General features: G+C 39.3%; 1 protein-coding gene across 1 annotated transcript in view; it reads left to right on the forward strand.

Moving 5' to 3' along the window:
- Nucleotides 1–263: 263 nt before the first annotated feature.
- The window catches only part of PAWR (PRKC, apoptosis, WT1, regulator), a 145,011-nt gene continuing 124,521 nt past the window's right edge, over nt 264–20,753 (forward strand). Inside the window, exon 1 of the mRNA XM_006882548.1 lies at nt 264–764. Within this exon, the coding sequence (XP_006882610.1) occupies nt 264–764 (501 nt within the window). The remainder of the gene's footprint in view (nt 765–20,753) is intronic.

Consider the following 20,753-nt stretch of genomic DNA (forward strand, 5'->3'; position numbering starts at 1 on the left):
TCGTTACCCGGCGGGAAGATCGCGCGCATCCCACGGGGCTTTCGGGGTACAGGGTCCTCCGGCCTGGCGAGGATCTCACGGCTCCTTTCCCCGCTCCCCTCTTGTGTTCTTTCAGACGTTCCTCTTACCGGGGGAGCCGCAGCCGTCTCCGCGCCGGGGGGTCGTCCCCTCGCATCCTCCCGCGAGCGGGAAGGAAGAGGCGTTGGCGGCCAGATCCGGGGTGGGCAGCCTGAGGTGAGAGCCCGGCCGCCTCCGCTGGGAATATGGCGACCGGTGGCTACCGGGCCGGCGGCAGCAGCACCACCGACTTCCTGGAGGAGTGGAAGGCGAAGCGCGAGAAGATGCGCTCCAAGCAGAACCCCTCGGGCTCGGCGGCGGGCGGCGGGGACGCGGCCGGGAAGCCCCCCACGGGGCTGCTGGGCACCTCGGCGGCCGCCGTGGCCAACGAGCTCAACAATAACCTCCCGGCCGGCGCAGCCGCACCTGCAGCCCCGGGCGCCGGGGGCGTGAACTGCGCCGTCGGCCCCGCGGCTCTGGCCCGGGCGGTCCCGGGGGCGCGGAGGCTGGAGGACGAGGCCCCGGCGGCCATCGCCCCCGCCTCGGGGGCATCCCCGTCCCGGGGCGACGAGGAGGAACCCGACGGCGCCCGGGAGAAGGGCAAGAGCTCGGGCCCAAGCGCCCGGAAAGGCAAGGGGCAGATCGAGAAGAGGAAACTGCGGGAGAAGCGGCGCTCCACCGGCGTGGTCAACATCCCCGCGGCAGAGGTGAGCCGGACCTTCGCGGCCCCCCGGGCCTTGTGCTCCGGGCAGCACCCGCTTCTCCGGGGTCGGGAGTTGCTCGCTTGTCCTTCCTGCTTTTTCACCGAGTGAATGCAGGTGAAGGGTTTGGAGTTTTATGGACCAAATGATTCCTGGGAAGTCACTCTGCTCTGGGGTGGGACACGTGTTTTTCGGACATCCGGATTGCAGGGCTGGAGAGAGAAAACTTGGGTCTCCAGGACTTGCCTGGCAGAGCTTGCCATTCCGTGTTGAAATTAGAAAAATTGATTAATGGTCGTGACGGCATACTCCATTAGATTTCCCACGTGTCTGTCTGAAGCTATCAGGTGGCTTATCTTTTATTACTCTCGGCGGGTGTAATGGCACCTGTGAAGCAAACGTGGACAGTGTGAAAGAGCTTTATTTTGCAGTGAACCGAAGACGAGTACATATACACGATTTCACGTCTATACCAACTTTTTTTGAATGTGCTGCGCATTGTGTGGATGTTGCTGTTTTCTGAGTAGTAACTAGGACTGCTGGGACCCCATTGCACTTCACAGTTTGAGTCAGTGTTATTGTGGAGAACACTTAACAGAAAGATTGTTTTTTCCCCTCTCCTGTTCTGAGCAGGCTTGAGAACATTTCTGTAGGCAGTTGCATTTTCCCAGTAGAGCCAGTAGTTTAGCATTTTTATTTAGTGTGTGACCTTACCCTCCAACAAAACAAAACAAAACAAAACAAAACAATCCCAAGTAAATTTTTCTTATTAATAGTTCACTGGTTTTGGGAAGTGATTCATGTTTCACGGAAAGTAGTTGCTGCTTTTTTTCTCATTGGTTTTTTAGTTTTCACATTTAAAAAAAACAAAAACCCAAGCCACCAGTCATGGCCTTTTGATTTACTCATGAATAAATATTAGAAGGTACCATCTTTATTTGTAATTTTAAACAAGAGTTTTCACAATAAATTGGGATGTATAGCAAACATACCCTTTTTTTTCCAAGTTAAATCTATGATTTACATGGAGAACTGAGGAATTTTCTTTGGAGGATGTGCATTTATATTAGTATTTCAGGGAGGTTTTTATCAACCAGCAAAACTCCTCTGCGGTTTGCTACTTGCACAAAAGATCTGTTACTCATTAAATTACTTTAAAAGGAATTCATAAAAGTGGTAATCAAATTTCTAGGTTTTGTGTGGGTTTGGGTTTTTTTTTAAGCTAAAAATATGAAGGTTAAGGGGAAATTGAAGACAAGGCTAAGGAAAAACTGCATTCCTCAACTCTAAGAGTAGCTGATGGTTCAAATAAAATAATTTATCATTTTTGTTCTTTAATGCACTGTTCATTTGACAGGGGCTTTATTTTGGAACTATCTTGCCAGATAATAAACTTCACTTTTTGTCTGATTGTGTTAAGGTTATTTTCATAATAACCTTTAAAAAACTTTTTTTAGATGACGATAATGTTTACTGTGGTAAATAAGTGGGGTGTAACCCGTAGGATCCTGAGAAACATCCTTTGTTAATACTCCTGCTTTGGATAAAGGATGTAGTGCTAAGAATGTAGATGACTCCCCATTACAATTGAGTCTAATACTCTGGAATGTTTTCCATTTGGGTGTTGGCAACTCCTAAATTTAATCTTCCTTAAAAACAAACAATCCAGGGTACCAGTTTTGTCTGTGGAATTTGATCCCTTTTTATTAAACAGGGAGTTGAGGAGTGCTTTCTTAGTGGTAACTATGGCTCTATCTGCTTCATGCTGTCTGACCTGATAATGTAATCATGTTTTATCACAGTATCTAATTAGCAGCCACACTTCTTGAGTACTTCCTTTCCAAATCAGGTTTTTTCCCTTTCTCTTAAACAGTAAGTTTCAGATTGTTTTAATAGTGGCCAAATGAATGGCACGAAATTTTTAAAGTGTTCATTTTTATATGAGATGGTTGCTTTTCTGATGATGGTGCGGTGAAACTGTTGTGGAGTTGGTTGTCTGTTACAACTTAGCACACTTTAAAAAAAGTTCTGTTTCATTCTCCAGGGTTTTTTAGGAATGAAAGTATTATAAAACTGGCAGTTTGTCTACAAACTCGAATGTAAGCATTCACACATAGACTTGTATTAAATGTGATATTGTGGAAGACACAGCGTATTCCCAGACAAAATTTCTATTGGTAAGCATGCAGCTTATGTAGAATTTTATTTTAAAAGTTGATAACCGTTAAGTTATTCCAAGAAGTATTCATTGTGCCTTTACTCAAATTAACTCAGTTTGTTAATGACAGAGTTTTATAAAAGTATTGTGTAGGTACTTGACAGGAGCTAAAGATACTAGAATGAACTAGGGGATAGTTTTAGTAAGCGGGTAAAAAATGGAAAATGAAGGGTAGAGGTGAGAGACTATTTCATGACTAACGAAATGTGCAAATATCTAGATGCTTTCTTGAGATAAGCTATCATTCTTATGTATTAGATTAGAGCTATTTTAAACTGATTTTTTTAACTTTTATTTTCTTGCTACAAATTAGTCCAAATTGGATAATTTGGGCATAATATACTTTTCTAAAATGGTGGAAGCAAAAAAGGGCTTTATTAGAGGAAACATTTTGTAAATGAAGACTTGAAGGACCTGCGTGTCACTAGGCCATGTCTCATGTCTCCAGGCATAATAAACTTTTGTACTTTTATAAGATCAGTTAAATGTTTGTTGTATGTGGGAAAGAAGTTGCACTGTCAACCCAAAGGCAGGTGATTTGAATCCACCAACACCACCACAGGAGAAAGATGTGTAATCTCTGGTGCTATTTATAGCTTCTAAAAACCTGCTGGAGGCCCAACTCTGAGTTGGTTCCAACTCAGTGGCACATAACACAGCACCATCCTACTTGTAGAGAAAGTAAGGATAAAGCTTATTCTCAAGAAGCAAGACAAATCTAGGAAGAATGATAAAGCATAATTATGAAAAAAAACTTAAGTAATGAGCTTTAAAAAAGTTTTAAAAGCCATCTTAAGACAGCACATAATCAGTGCTTACTAGAGCCATCATGTGTTTAAAGGGAAGAGATGATTTGTTAGGAGTAGCTGTTGAGGATGAAAGAGCCCTGGTAGCAAAAAGGTTAAACGAGTGACCACTTATTAACTAAACGGTTGACAGTTGAACCCCTGGTTGCTCCTTGGGAAAAAGTTATGGCATTCAGCTCCTGTAAAGAATTATAGCCTTGAAAATCCTACTGGTAGTTCTATGTGATCCCTGTGAGTTGGGATCACCTTGGTGAGAGTAATTTTTTTTTTTTTTTTTTTAAATTAAGGATGAAGACCTTGAACAGAGTATCGTGTTTAGGTGTGTGTGCATCTGCATTTATATTCCTGAATCTGTAAACTTAGGCATATACGTACACATCCCTGTATATGTTTGTATAAGGAGCTCTGGTGGCCTAAGGATAAGGAGTTGGGCTGCCAACCCAAAAGTATGTAGTTCAAACAGTGGCTCTATAGAAGGAAAGAGGGACAGTCAACTCTTGAGTGATTTCCAACTTGATGATACACAACAGCAGCATGTTTGCATCGTAAAGAACTCTGATGATGTAATAGCTAACCACTAGCTCCAGTGTGTCAGAGATGGTGAGCATGGCATAGGATAGGACAGGATTCAGTTCTCTTGACATGGCCTAATGACAACAGCCACAGACTGCTAAAAGGAAAGGTCGATAGTTTAACCCCACCAGCTGTTTGATGGGAGAAAGATAAGGTGTTCTGTTTCAGTAGAGGTTTCTGCCTTTGAATTCCCCCAGAGCAGTTGTCTGCCCTATAGGGTTGCTGTGACTCTGAGTGGATTCAAAGACAACAAGTTTAGTGTCAGGAGAAGTGCAGTCAAAATACTCCTTCAGAAGTGAGGATGGAGAGAAGTGCTGAGAATTTAACAAGCAAGAAGGCATGTGTTGTTGTTTTTAGGTGCCATCCAGTCGTAGACGACTCATAGCGACCCTATGAACAAAAGGCCTGAGCACTGTTCATACATAGAGTTTTTGAAGGCAAGCCATTTCGGAAGTGGATGCCACTCCTGCTTCCAGGTTTATTTTAATCTGGAGGCTCCAGTAAACACTGTCCACCATGGGTAACCATTACCACGTTTGGCACATCAATGTCACAGTGTTCAGCATCACAGCAACCACGAGTTACCTCTGTACCGCAATCAATGCACAGACCAGTAATATACCACCTGGAAGAATGTTTAATAATAAAAGAAGAAAGCTTAACTAATGAGGACTTTACATTTAAAACAAATCTTTACTATGTCAGATATATATGTGTATATATTTTTTCATGTTTGTATTTTTAATTAAGATGAATGAAGGCATTTAAGATATGTGATCACTTAATAAATGAGAAGCAAACCAGGCCATTTAGATATTTGTCTTTCTATACATTGGGATCGTACAAACCTAATATTCTGATGATTGAATAAATTTTTTTTTCTTATCCTAAAAAGAAAGGATGGCAAGACTTTTGCCTCACATACTTTGGGCATATGCATGTTACCAGGGGGAGCCCATCCCTGGAAAATGACATCATGCTTGATGAAGGAGAGGATCAGCAAGACTAGGACAACTTTCTCTGCTAGATGAATTGATTCTGCTTGTACCAGTGAGCTCAGCCACTGAAGCACTGGTGAGGATGTCACAGGCTTGGACATTGAATCATTCTGTTGATCACTGTTAGTCAGATCTAACAACAATAACTTAATATGTTAAATGTTAGAATGCAGTGATTAATCCTGGCAAGCATATCATACATATCCTACGAAAATTTTTTTTAAAAGTACCACCATCTAGGCAGACCTTTATGATTTAATGGATCAAGGTAGATGTCAGGCATTGCATTTTTATAAAATCCACATATTATTCTAATTAGTCAAGGTTAAGAACTATAGACAGTCTAGGGATACAGGAGTGATTAAGATAGTCTTTGCCTATAAAGAGCAGTCTTGTTACATAGTCTGTTATACAGGATATGTAGTAAGTACAGTAATAGCTTCGTGCCTGAAATAAAACACGTAAATCAAAGAGTTACATGGTGAAGGAGGGCTACCTGGAGTCAGATACTTGTCTAAAGTGTGCTCATAAGGTTATTGTCTGTGAGTAGGCTTCCATGATTGGAATAATGAATATGATTTCCACAGAAGAACTAACCTTAGGTAAGAGGTCAGATGGTATTGGATTTTTAATTCATAATAGCCGACGTATATCACATTAGTGATTGGCTAATATGCTGTTTTAATAATACTCAAAACAGTCCCATGTAGTAGTTAAAACTTATTTTTTTATCCCTATTTCTAGAGGAGAAAACTGAGACTTAAAAGCTTAATTGGTTGAATATCACATCAGAAGTGAGCGTTTGACTGCAGTGTTTGAAACCTTTCTTTGTGTGTGGCCTCAGGGAAAGGACAGTTTTTAAAGAAATGAAATTGACCCACCTTTTTTATTAGAGGTTATTGTAAATAATTTCAGCATCTGAGAAAAACCATGAATGGCTGGAATTTGAATATAAATAAGTCAGATCTGTAGACCTAGAGAATGTCATTATATAATCTATAGTGTGCTCAGCAGTTTTGAGCACTAGGCCATCAGCAAAACAGAAAATCTCTTTTTTAACTAGCAGTCAGAAAATGTGGATCTTTGATTTTTGTTGAGGAATGATTGGTATGTTCCTGTGTTGAGTTGGGTTTACAGTACTTAGGATAGTAGAAGAGGGGATAGAGGAGCATTAGTATATTAAAGACACTCAAATAAACAAAACTTAGGTTGTATTTACTCAGCATATACACTGAACATAACTATGTACGACAAGTTCTACTTAGTCAGCTTTCCAAATCCAGGTAGATTAAGAAATGCCTTTGGTATGCCCATTATGTTCCAGACTGTCTACCTTTCTATGCGATGAGTCAGGAGAGGAATGAAGAGTGATTCAGAGTGGGAGAAAATGGAACTTGTGAATGGGGTAGAGAGAGTGCAAATATTGAGACTGCTTAATATGGTAACTTAAGTCTAGCTTTCCTAAATTCTTCAGCTTATTGAGAGTGTTAAAATTTCTGTTTACTTTATCAGGATTTGTTGTGAATTATCTAAGATGCTTTTTCCTCTGTAAAAACAGTATAATTTAAGTAGATTATATTTATGGCATGCCTTTATGTCCAGGCACTGTCTAAGCCCTTTATGTGTATGCAGTCATTTAATTCTTGGTGGTAAAACATAGGATTTTACTAGATAGCTTGGGTGGCACAAACAGTTAAAACTTATCCATGGTGATTTCAAAGACAGGGCTTGTGATGTGTTTCTGAATTGTCACAACCTTGAAAAATCTGTGGAGCATTTCTCCTCTGCAAACATGGGATCAACAAGAGTTGAAGTCAGTTGAACATCAGCTGGTAACACAGTATGTTCCTGTAGACCTTGACAGTAGACCGGTTGTAAAAGTTGGATAAAATAGAAAAAATTGAGAGCAAGTACACATGTTGACGTTGACCCTGTGAGCTTAACAATGCCGTACTCAAGCCCACTGTTAAAATCACTTATCACTCTACCTCATTGAAGTTTCTCCTCACTTTTGCTGACTCTCTACTTTTCCAAACAAAACACTTAAATATTAGCATCCTGATTCCTATTTAAAGCCATCATTATGCTGGTGACCTAAATATGTTCTTAATTATTTCAACACTGACTTTTCATATCTATGATACAGACCAAAAACAAATTCTGCTTACTCAATGCTTAAACTGATATATATTTAGAATTACTGCAAATACTAGAGTTTGAAATTTCCTAACTAGTTATTCCTTTCTTTAATAATTGTGTTGTAATCTGTATACCACAAACTTCGCACTTTTAGAGAGTACAAGTCAGTGATTTTTTAGCAGGTTGACAGGTGTGTTCTATATATGCTTTTGAATTTTCATCTTGATTTTTTTATGTATGTAAAGTCATTTACAGATCCATCCTGAAATACAATGTGGTGAGTGACAGGATAATAATCCATATGCATACAAAGAAGTCCAGTGAATACCACTATCATTCAAATATATGCATGAATGACTAGAGCCAAAGAGGAGGAAATGAAAGATTTCTACCAACTTTTGCAATCAGAAATTGATCAACCATGCAATCAAGATGCAATAATAATAATGGGTGGCAGGAACACAAAAGTTCAGCACAGGGAAGAAAGATCAGTAGCTGGAAAACATGGACTCAGTGAGAGAAATGAGGCTGGAGATAGAATGATAGAATTCTGCACATTTAATGATTTATTCTTTGCAAATACCTTTTATAAGAAACATAAACACAGGCTATACACATGGATTTCACCTGACAGTATGCATAGGAATCAAATCGATTACATTTGTGGAAAGACTTACTGGCAAATTTAGTGTCAACTGTGAAAACCAGGCCAGGTGCTGATTGTGGAACAGACTACCAACTGCTCATATGCAAGTTCAAGCTGAAGTTGAGGAAAATTAAATCAAGTCTACGGGAACCAAAATTTGACCTTAAGTCTGTCCCACTAGAATTTCAAAACCATCTCAGAAACAGGTTTGAGGCCTTGAGCACCAATGAGTGTGTAGACCAGATGAGCTCTGGGTGGATATCAAGAAAATCGTCCATAATGAATGGAGAAGATTATTACAAAGGCTGAAAAAGAAGAAAAGACCAAGATGGATGTCAGATGAGACTCTGAATATTTCATTAGAGCACTGGGTAGCAAAAGCTAAAGGAAGAAACCAAGAAATCAAAGAGCTGAACGGAAAATTTCAAAAGGCAGCTCTGGGATGACAGAGCAAGATACTGTAATGAAATGTGCAGAGAGCTGGAGTCAGAAAATCAAAAGGGCTGAACTCAGTGTTTCTTAAGGAGTTGAAAAACAAGCCCTGGGTGGTAATACGGAAGGATACTTTGGGTAGAATGTTAAATGATCCAGGAAGCATTAAAAGAAGATGGAAGGAGTACACAGAGTCACTGTATCAGAAGGAATTGGCTGACAAAGAATTTCATGGAATAACATGAGCAAGAGCCTGTGGTGATGGAGGAAATTCAGGTGGCTCTGAAGGAATTGGCAAAAAACAAGGCTCCAGGGGTTGACGGCATACCAATTGACATATTTCAGCAAACAGATGCTGCCCTGGATGTGCTCACTAAGTTGTGCCAAGAAATCTGGAGGACAGCCAGTTGGTTAGCTGACTGGAAAAGATCTATATTTGTTCCCAGTCCAAGGAAATGTAACCCAACAGCGTGTGGAAATTATTGAACAATATCATTAACATCATGTACAAGCAAGATTCCGCTGAAAATTATCCAGAAATGATTGGAGTAATATGTCAACAGAGAACTGCCAGCTGTGCAGCCTGGATTTAGAAGAGGTTGTGGTGCTAGGGATGTTACAGCTAATGTTAGATGGATCTTGGCAGAAAGCCGAGAATACCAGAAGAATGTCTATCTGTGCTTCATTGACTTCGTAAAGGCTTTTGACTGTGTGGATCACAACAAGTTATGACTGGCTCTGAGAAGAATGGGAATCCCAGAACATTTAATTGTGCTTATGAGAAACCTATGCTTGGAGCAAGAGGCAGTCATCAAAACAGTGCAAGGAGACAGACACTGCATGGTTCAAAATCAAGAAGGAGGTCCGTCAGGAATATATTTTGTCTCCATACCTTTTCAGTCTATATGCAGAACAGATTATCCAACACGCTGAGCTGTACAAGGAGGAATGTGGCATCAGGATTGGTGGAAGAGTTATCAACAACTTGCGTTATACGGATGACACAACCCTGCTTGCGGAAACTGAGGAGAAACTGAAGTGCTTGCTGCAGAAGGTCAAGGACTGCAGCCTTCTATATGGATTGAAGCTCAACATCAAGAAAACCAAGATTCTCACCACTGAGCCAATTGACAGTATCAGTATGGATGGTGAAGAGATTGAGATAGTTAACGGTTTTAGTTTCCTTGGCTCCACTGTGTCAGCACTCTTGGTAATAGCAGCCAGGGAATCAAGAGACGAATTGCATTGGGAAAGTCAGCTGTGAGAGATCTCTCAAGAGTACTGAAGAGCAACGACATCAGGCTGGAGACTAGGGTATGCCTGATCCATTTTATAGTCTTTGCAATTATGTGTTTGTTATGCATCGGAGAGTTTGACAGTGACTAGGGATGATAGAATCGATGCCTTTGAGCTGTGGTGCTGGAGAAGAGTGTTGAATATACCATAGACTTCTAGGAGAACAAACAGGTTTGTCCTGGAGAGGGTGAAGCCGGAATGCTCCTTGGAGTCAAGAAGAAGGGACATCATGTTTGGCAGAGTGGAGGGACGGTGCAAGAGAGGAAGACCCTCGATGAAATGAATCGATTCTATGATTGAAGTGGTGGGAATGATTGTGTTGGAGAGGTGAGGTTGGCACAGGATAGAGCAACGTTTAGGGCTCTTGTACATAGGGTCACTGTGAGTCGCAAGCTGGATGGCACATAACAACCAACATAATTTTAACTTTCACATCAGTGAAGTGTATTGATACTCAAAGCTTGAGAAAACTTACTCTGAATCATTTAATAACAGTTTTTCCTTAATTTTATAGGGAAAATGAGATTACAGAATCACTTCTATTTTAAGCTTGTTTAATCTTGGCCATCTGTTCCTACTGAAATTTATTATGCAGCTGTTATTAATTAAGTACTATTGATTTGGTTTTGATTCATAGTGACTCCATGTGTCATGATAGAACTACCCCATAGAGTTTTCTAGGCTGTCATTTTTATAGGGACAGTTAGTTCTATGTGGCCAGGGGGACTCCATTGCTAGTTATCACATGCATTGTTTATTTCTAGGCTTCATCTCAGTTTCTGTGATAATCTCAGATTTCAGCATATCTCAGCACATCTCACTATTTACCATGTTTGTTATCATGTTTTTACTAATTGACTCATGTGTCTTTAAATAAAAAAAAAATCCCTAACCAGACTTCTGTTGTAATTTTAACCTAGTTGCAAGAAGGGACCTAGTCCTTGGAGAGGGACATCATGTTTGGGAGGGTGGAGGGACAGTGCAAGAGAGGAAAACCCTAGCCAGATGGATTGATTCAGTGGTTGGGATAAGGGGAGTAAGTGTATCAGACAGTGAGCTTGGCACAGGATAGAGGAGGGTTTCGGGCTCTTTTACATAGGGTCACTATGAGTCGCAAGCCACTCAGTGGCACAGAACAACTATAAATGTGACCCTATTTGCAAAGAGGATTTTTGAGGTATTAGATTGCTTTACTTCAGTGTTTTTTGGAATTTTTTCTCAGTTTAATAAAACTTACCTATGAAGGATGGCTCCTAGTTACTTCTGAGCTATTAAAAAAATCAGAATAGGTGTAGAGCACATAGAAAGGAAAAACAAAATACAGACACATGACAGATGTATCAACAAGCCTAAGAATACCAGAGATTGCTGATAGCTATTAGACGCTTAAAGGAGGTCTTGTTACACAATGACTAAGAGTTCTCCTGATAAATTCACCCACTAGCTCTGCAGTAGAAAGACCTAGAGATCTGCTCCTGTAAAGGTGATATATTGGAAAATGCATGGATGCTTTTCTGTGCTACTTTGGGTTATCTCTGAATTAGAAATGCATTCATTGATACCTACTAACACCAGAAGCTGAAATACACACATACGTACGTACGTACGTACGTACGTACATACGTACATACATACATACCCTTATTAGTGTACTCCTGGGAAAGAGCTCTAGCATCCTGAATTTTGTGAGGAAAAAGATGAATTTTGATTTTTAAAAGTCATTCACTTGTGGCATTTTTTATTATGACAGTAGAAGGTAACTAAGACTGTGTTCTGAAGTGAGTTTTAATGCACATTAAGATAAGGGAAGCAGTGATTTACAGACTTTGTGCTCGTTTACTGATCGATTAAATTGTTAGAGATTATTTCACAAGCTTGTTCTATGAATCAAAAAGTTTGTATGAAAATATTATCCCCAAAACCCACTGCCACTGAGTCAATTCCAACTCAGCAACTCTGTAAGATTTAGGTTAGGAGTAAACTGCCCTGTAGGCTTTCTAAGGCTATAAATATTTCCAGAAGCTAATTTCCGCATCTTGCTGAGCAGCAATGGGTTAGAACCTTTGACCTATTGGTTAGTAGTCAACAGCCTTAATCTATGTACCAACAGGACTGTTGAAAATTCTATAAGAAAAATTAAATGATGCATGAATTTTAGTTACTGTATAGCTTACATTAATAATTGACTGTGAATAACTAATGAAAATTAGAATGTCAACCATTCTCTTTATCTTCCAGTTAAGAACTTTATAGGACAACATCAGCTCCTTGGAAATTTGAAACATTTGAAGTATTTATGTAATGTCATATATATAGTATAAAATTTACCTTTCTGTCTTCTTGTCTTGAATTTGTTATAAATGTTAACTATGGGGTGAACAATCAGAATTTTACTTTCATTCATTTTTTCACTTTTTAAATACCATAAGGCAAAGTATATAATTATGCTTATAAATATGTTTAATAAACAGTAATTAAATCTTGAAATAAAATTTTGGTCAAAATATTCTCAAGTACAAGAATTTCTTTCATTTACTACTCTCACAGCTAACATATTGATATTTATATTTCTAGTTTTTTCTATGTATCTATATAAATAAGTCAAACAATACTACAAATGCAGCTTTTGAGGTGTAGTTAGCATGAGTATTTTCACAATGTTACTTGTACTCCAAAAAAAGGAATGGGTGCATTTTGTGCTATTTGACCTACTTATAGGCAAAAATGTTTCTTAGTTGGCTACTTCGTTTTTACCATGTGTAGCTATTGTTGAGGTAGATTTTGTTTTACCTCAATGTTTTTAGCCATAAAACTAACCTGACAATTTTATAGTCTTAGTCTAGTCCTTATACCACACTCCTCCTCATAAAGCCCAGCCTCCAGAATGATCTGCTCTTATACATATTGAAAAGATAGGGAGACAAGACACATCCCTAACATACTTCTTTCCTGATTTTGAACCATGCAGTATTTCCTTGCTCTATTCTGATGACTGCTTTCTGGTCGGAGTGTAGGTTTCACATGAGTACAATCAAGTGTTGTGGGATTCCCAATCTTCCCAAGGTTAGCCACAAATAAATGGCACAGTCAAATAAATGCCTTTACATAGTCAGTGAAACACAAGTATTACTCTGATACTCTGCTTTCAGCCAAGATCCATCGGACATTGGTGATAATGTCTCTAGTGTCACAACCTCTTCTAAACCCAGTTTGTATTTCTAATAGTTCTCTGTTAATGTATAGTTTCAATTGTTTTTGGATAATCTTCAGGATTTTGTTTTGTATGATAATTAATGATACTGTTCTGTAATTTCCAATCTGTTAGGTCACCATATTTTTGAGATAGGAATAAATATGGATCTCTTCTAGTCAGTTGGTTGGGTAGTCGTCTTCCTGATTTTCTTGGCACAACCTGGTGGGTACATAAAGAGCAGCATCTGTTAAAGTATGTCAGTTGGTATTCCATCAATTCCTGGGGCCTTGTTTTTTGCCGATTCCTTCAGAGCAGCTTGAACTTCCTTCTTCATCACTGTTGCCTCTTGATCATATGTTGTTTCATGAAATTCTTCTGTGTTGGCCTGTTCTGTTTGGTACAGTGACTCTATGTACTCCTTCAATCTTATTTTAATGCTTCCAGGGTCTTTTAATGCTTGTAGAGATTGAGGAGGACCTGAAACACTTGCTGCAGAATGTCAAGGACTGAAGTCTTCAATATAGATTGAATTTCAACATCAAGAAGACATATTCTAATCACTGGGCCAGTTGGAAGCATTATGATAGATGGAGAAGAAATCGAAGTTACTAACAATTTGAGCTTACATGGCTTTACAACAGCAGTCTTTGCAATAGCAGTCAAAAAATCAACAAATTGGGAGAGGCCCAGAACCTCTCCAGAGTGCTAAAAAGCAACGAACTGTGTCAGTCTAGAGACTAAGGTGGGCCCGATCCAGGCCATGGTCTTCACAATTACCTGCTATACATCAGAGAGCTGGATAGTGACTAAGGACAATAGAAAAATCAATGCCTTTGAGTTGTGGTTTTGGGGAAGAGTATTGAACCGTACTGTGGACTGCTGGGAGAACAAATGGAGAAGGTGAACCAGGTTTCTCCTTGGAAGCAAGAATTTTGAAGCTCTTTCTCACATTTTTTTGGACACGTGACCAGTAGGGACCAGACGTTGGAGAAGGGCATCATGCTTGGAACGGTGTAGGGACAGCATAGGAGAGGAAGACCCCAAATGAGATGATTGACATGGTAACTGAGGTAATGGCAGTAGGTGTGTTGGAGTCAGTGAGACTGGCTCAGGTTAGGGCAGAGTTCAGAGCTATTGTACATTTAGAGTCAGTATGAGTTACAGGTGACTTGATGACACATACCAGCAACAACTAACCTGACTACTCTCACATGACCCTGGAAAACAGAGTAGAACTGCTTCTATAGGTTTCCAAAACTGATTGTACTCTTTACATGTTTTTGTTTGGTTTTAATCTTTATGGACCCAGACTACTTCCTCTTAATCCTGAAAAGCTGCTGGTAGGTTCAAAACACAGACCTTTCAGTTAGCTACTGACTGGTTTAACTTGGTGCAACAAGAGCTCCTAGCCAATATACATACTGGTTACGGTAACTGGTTAAGGCAGTGAGATTAGGTGTGTTGAAGTCAGTTAGACTGGCTCAGGATAGGGGAGGGTTCAGAGCTTTTGACTGAGTCGCAGGCGGCTCGATGGCACATAACAGTAACATAGAATTTTACCTCAGCCACCTATGTATTAACACCCTTGGTACGAGCAGTCAGGAAATAAGGAGACACATTGCACTGGGAAAATCTGCAGTTAGGGACCTTTCCAAAATATTGAGTAGTAGTAATATCAGTTTGAGGACTAAGGTAGATCTTATCCAGGCCATGGTCTTTCTGGTTACTAGCTATGCATCTGAGACCTGGACATTGAGTAAGGATGACAGAAAAAGAATTGATGCCTTTGAGGTACAGTGTTGGAGAAGAGCACTGAACATCCCATGAAGGGCCAAAAGAATGAACAGATATATCTTGGAGAGGTTGCAGTCAGAGTGCTCTATGGAGGCAGGAATGATAAGGCGTCACCTCACATACTTTGGACATATTGCTAGGAGGTGCTATTCTTTGGAGAAGGACATAATGTTGGGAAGAATGGAGGGTCGGCAAGGGAAAGGAACACCCTCAGCCAGGTGGATTGATATGATGACTACTACAGTGGGCTCTTGTGTGTCAGGAAGTGTGAGGATGGCACAGGATAGAACAGGGTCCAGATCTTTTATCAGGTGACTCTGAGTCATGCTCAACTTGACAGCACCTAACAACAGCAACAGTCTACTTATGCTCCTTATACTGAGTACACATCTGGATAAAATTGTAAAAATAGTTCACTAGTGAGTATAAATCTTAAAGTGTGAATTAGCTTATTTTACCCTAGGATAATCTCAGACATTGCCTTCATCAAATTTTTGTGGATCACATACAATGGTTTAAAAGTAGTAATCTCATTTTTATGTAGTTACATTTAAAAAATATGAACTGTTGCATTCCTGAAGTGGGTATGATGAGAAGCTTTGCTGAACTTTATAGATAAAGCAATTTTATGTATAAATTCTGTATGCTGGTTCTTTATATGGAGATTTGGTGGCCATGAAAAAGGCATGATATTTGAATCCTCCCGCTGCTCCACAGGGAAAAGAATGGACAGTCTCCTGTGTGATTTACTACCTTTGAAAAACAGATTGGAGCTGAGTCCGTTCCAAGTCAGTGGTGCCTAACACAGGATTTTTTTTTTCCCATGGCAATTATTTTTTATTGGTTTGCTTACAAAGTTAGTATACATTGTGTTTTATTCCATTCTTCATACACATTGTTTCTCATACACTCATTCTCATGCATTGTTGTTGTTCTTGTGTGCCAAGTTGTTTACTGAAACCTCCTCTATCCTGTGCCAGTTTTACTGTCTCTGACACACTTACCCTCATTACACTTGTCATTGTATTAATCCATCTCATCTATGATCTCCCTCTCTTTCTCCATCCTTCCACAGCTTGGTGTCCTTCTCCAAAGACTTCTTGCCTCCAAGGAGCAGCCTTGCTTCACCCTCTGTAGGACGAACCTGTTTGTTCTTCTAGCTGTCCACGGTATATTCAGTACTCTTCTCCAGCACCACAGCTCAAAGGCATCAATTCTCCTTCTATCCTCCCTAGTCATTGTCCAGCTCTGATTTATAGGAAGCAGTTGCACAGACTATGGACTGGATCAGGTGCATCTTAGTCTCCAGACTGACGTCTTTGTGCGCATCTTAGTCTCCAGGCATCATTGCTCTTCAGTACTCTGGAGAGGACCCTGATACCTGACTTTCCCAATACAATTTGTCACTTGATTTTCTGGCTGCTGCTACCCAAGAGTATTGATTGTGAAGCCAAGCAAACTAAAGCTATTAACAGTATCAATCTCTTCACCATCTACCATAATGCTGCCCATTGACCTTGCCCATCATTACCCTGTCTTTTTGTGTGGCTCCCTCCCGTTTACTTCACCTCTTCCCTCCACCACCAAACTGTGTAACCCTGTGATTCATTCATACCCATCCTCTGTTCTCCCCCACAAATTCTGCAGTACTAAGTAGGATTGAATAAAAATAATAAATGAAAGTAATTGTAATAAATGTAGTAAAATAATAAATGAAAGTATTGTAATAAAATTCCTAATAATGTATGCTATTTACCAAACTAAATCACAGAAAGATAGATAATTATACTTAGAATCATGACCTAACCTGGGTGGTTTTTAGGGGTTAGACAGTTCCATCTGTAACATTCATTTTTTGAATAGAGAGATGAATAACTGAAACCTTACTTCCAGGGAAAGAACTCTTATTAGTACTTTTTATTTTTGTTTGTTTTATACTTTAAAAATTTTTTTATTTTGGTTTGTTTACATAGTTCATAGACATTGTGTTTCATACTGTTCTCTAGCTTTTTCCATAGGCAGATTAATAAAGTATTTTAAGACAGCTATTTCTTTGTTTCCATACATTGTGTTCATTGAGACGTTTTGTTTTACACACACACACACACACACACACACAGTGTCTGAGTCTTTCATATTCTCATAAACACTAGGCTCTTCACATAGTTTTGAAGTGCACTTAGTCATTGCTGTCGACTTGGAACCGACAGATAACCCACCCTTCAGCTGAATTGCAGAGACTGTAAATCCCAAGAGAGGAGATTGCCCATCTCTCTCCATGGAACAGCTGGTGGATTTGAAGAGCATGCCTTTTGGTTGACAGTGCAACTCTTAAATCTACTGGAGCTGTCTTTGAAGCACATACAAAGGTGTTCAGGGGTGTTTTGTTGTTTGAGTTTTTTTGGTTTTTTTAAAAATTAATTTTAATGAACATTTACAGAGATTTCATTGTTTCACTTTTTTTCTTTATCCCCCTCCCATCAGTTTGCTCCTCTTTTTGAAAAGCAAAAGATAAACTTCATTGGTATACAATCCCCCCTGCCCCTGCCCTCTTGGGGGGTTTTTTGGTTGTTGTTTTGGACTTTTTTTTTTCTTTCTTCAACTTTGTCAATAGCTTTTGATTAGTCTGGGTAATTGATAGAGCTGTAGTAATTGAAGCTTATATGTATGCTTAAGGCAACATGGAAATTCCTAAAATTCATCATATCATACAGAAATGTACAGTAAAATATATGGAAAATGAAGTTAGAGAAACAACACTGAACATTTTTGTTGGTGGAACATGTTATTAATGCCTTCGAGTTCAGGATGACTCATAGAGACCCTGTATACAACTGATCTGAACTGTGTCCTATCTTGTGCCCACTTGATAATCTCTAACACACTCAAGCCCATTGCTGCACTCACTTTATCAGTCCACTAAGTGCAGGCTTTCTTTCCTTCTCTCTTCTCCTCAACTTTCCAAGAATGATACCCTTCTCCAAGAAATAGTCTTTCCTAGCAACATGCCCAAAGTATGTGAGACAAAGCTTTTCCATCCTTGTCTCCAAGGAGCACTCTGGCTACACTTTCTCCTATTTGTTCCTTTGGCAGTCCGTGAGTTCTTCAGTACTCTTCTCCAATCACAGTTCAAAGATCAATTTTTCTTCTGTCATCCTTAATCATTGTTCAGCTCTCAGATGCATAGCAAGTGACTGAAAAGACCATGGCGGAATCAAGAGCGCCTTAGTCCTCAAACTAGTATCATTGTTCCTCAGTGATTTTGGAGAGGTTCCTGACTACAGATTTTCCCAATACAGGCTATCTCCTTGAACTGCTGACAGCTGATACCAAGAGTACTGATTGATCATCCAACTAAGATGAAGTTGTTGACAGTTTCAATCTTTTCTCCATTTATTATGATGTTGTCTATTGGACCAGTGGTGAGAATTTTTTGGTTTTTGTTGGTGAAATGCAACCCATATTGTAGGTTGTGGTCTTTGACCTTCTGCAGCAAGTAGTTCAAGTCCTCCTTAATTTGAGCAAGCAAAATTGTATCTTCTGCATAATGAACGTTATGATGAATCTTCCTCAAATCCTCATGCCATATTCATCATACAGTTCAGCTTCTCAAATAATTTACTCTGCATACAGATTAAAAGGTGTAGTGAAAGAATATAACCCTGACGCATGTCTGTCTTGATTTTAAACCATGTAGTGTTTCCATGCTCTCTGAACACAATTAATTGTTAGAGATTGCTATTCTTTTGCATGTTAGCCATAATTTGTTACGATCCACACAATGAAATGCCTTTGCTTTTTCAGTAAAACACAAATAAACATTCTTCTGTATCCTTAGCCAAGATCCATCTGACATGCGCAATGATACCCTGGAAAGAGTTGAAAAACAAATTCAGGTTGCAGTGCTTAGAGATGTTATGGGCAAAATCTTGAATATCCTGGAAGCATCAAAAGAAGATGGAATAAATAGATACACTGTACCAAAAAGATCTGGCCAACACTGAAATATTTTAGAAACTAGCATTTGATCAAGAATCAATGACAAAGGAAAGAAGAAACTCAAATTCCAGTGAGGGCATTGGCAAAAAATAAGGCTATAGGAATCGATGTAATACCAATTGAAATGTTTCAAATGACCCATGTAGCCTTGGATGTATGTGTTTACCAGTCCATGCCAGGAAATTTGGATGACAATTGCCTGGTCATCTGACTGGAAGAGATCCATAGTGTTCCCATTCCCAAGAAAAGTGATCTAATAGAATGTAGAAAATACTGAATGTTATCCTTAATATCACATGCAAGAAAAATAATGCTGAAGATGATTAAAAAAACTAGACCAGTATATAGAGAACTGCTAGAAGTTCACAGCAGATTTAGAAGAGGCTGTGGCACCAGTGGAGCATGGAAAAATAAACAATTAGGGAGATATGATGACCTAGTAGTAAGAAGTTGTGCAGCAGTCCCAGATAAGATGCATGTGGTGTGAATCTAGCAGCTCAGAGGAAGAAGAAGGGTCAGTCTCCTCCCATGTGATTTACTGCCTCTTGAAAACACACTAGAGGGGCTGCTGTGGGTCATTTCCAACTCAACAGCACACAACAACAGCAGTGAATAATGACAGTAACTTAAGTCTATATAAATTTCATTTAAGGTGGTTAAGAAATTCATATGTACTACAAAAAAAAGCATTTAAAATGAAATTTACCTGTATAAGTGGATGTTGGAAGGATGTAAACTTGAGGTGGCATGAAGTGAGAAAGAGTTAATGGAAACCAGACATAAAGTGCAGTACCTAAATGAATGTGGCTTCTTACATGAGCAGTGACTTGAAGTACTAGTAGATGTTTAAGGTGTATGCATTTTATGGATTTCTGTGTAGGTGAATTGTAGCTTTTTATAAACCGTCTCATACATTATGATTAAACAAATGAGAACTTCCTGATACGTTCAGATTGTACCTTATGGCCTACTGCTTAAGAAATTTTGCTCCTCATCCAAAGCAGGTAGTTTGAATCATCCAGCTGCTGCCTGCCATTAAGATAGGCAGTCTCCTATGTGATTTGCAGCCTCTGAAAACTTGCTGGATGTTAGCTCTGAATCTTTTCTGAATCAACAGCATATGATAACAATAATATATTGGTTGTATTGGAACACATTTTCATCTTTTAAATCAGTGTTATAAATACATATACATCCATTTGTATCTTTCAATGTGTATAAAATATAGAAATATTTCAGAAGATTAAGTAGTAAGCTGAAGAAAGAATTAAGTTGTGACTTTAAATGAAATACTTAAGGATGCTATGGGCAGAATATTGAATGATCCAGAAAGCATTTAAAGAAGATAGAAGGAATATAGTCACTGTACCAAAAGAAATTGGCTGACACGAAAGAATTTAATGAAACAACATATGAATAAGACCTTGTGTTGATGAAGGAAGACGTTCAAGAGGCTCTGAAAGAATTGACCAAAAAACCCAACAAGCCCCCAGGAGTTGATGGCAACAAACAGATGCTGACCTGGATGTGCTCACCAAGTTGTGCCAAGAAATCTGGAGGACAACCACCTGGCCAACTAATTGGAAGAGATCTATATCTGTTCCCATTCCAAATAAAGGTGACCCTACAGATTGTGGAAATTATCAAATAGTATCATTGATATTACAGGCAAGCAAGATTCTGCTGAATATTGTCCAAAAATGACTTGAACAACCATCAACAGAGAACTGCCAGATTGCAGGCTGGATTTAGAAGAAACTGTGGTACTAGGGATATTATAACTAATGTTAGATGGCTCTTGGCCAAAAGCAGAGTACCAGAGGAATGTCCATCTGTGCTTCATTGACGATGCAAAGGCATTTGACTCTGTGAATTACAACATACTGTGGCTACTGTGGCAA

The sequence above is a fragment of the Elephantulus edwardii genome, unplaced genomic scaffold (assembly GCF_000299155.1).
Source record: "Elephantulus edwardii isolate Elephantulus edwardi_28Jun2011 unplaced genomic scaffold, EleEdw1.0 scaffold00021, whole genome shotgun sequence".
NCBI lineage: Eukaryota > Metazoa > Chordata > Mammalia > Macroscelidea > Macroscelididae > Elephantulus > Elephantulus edwardii.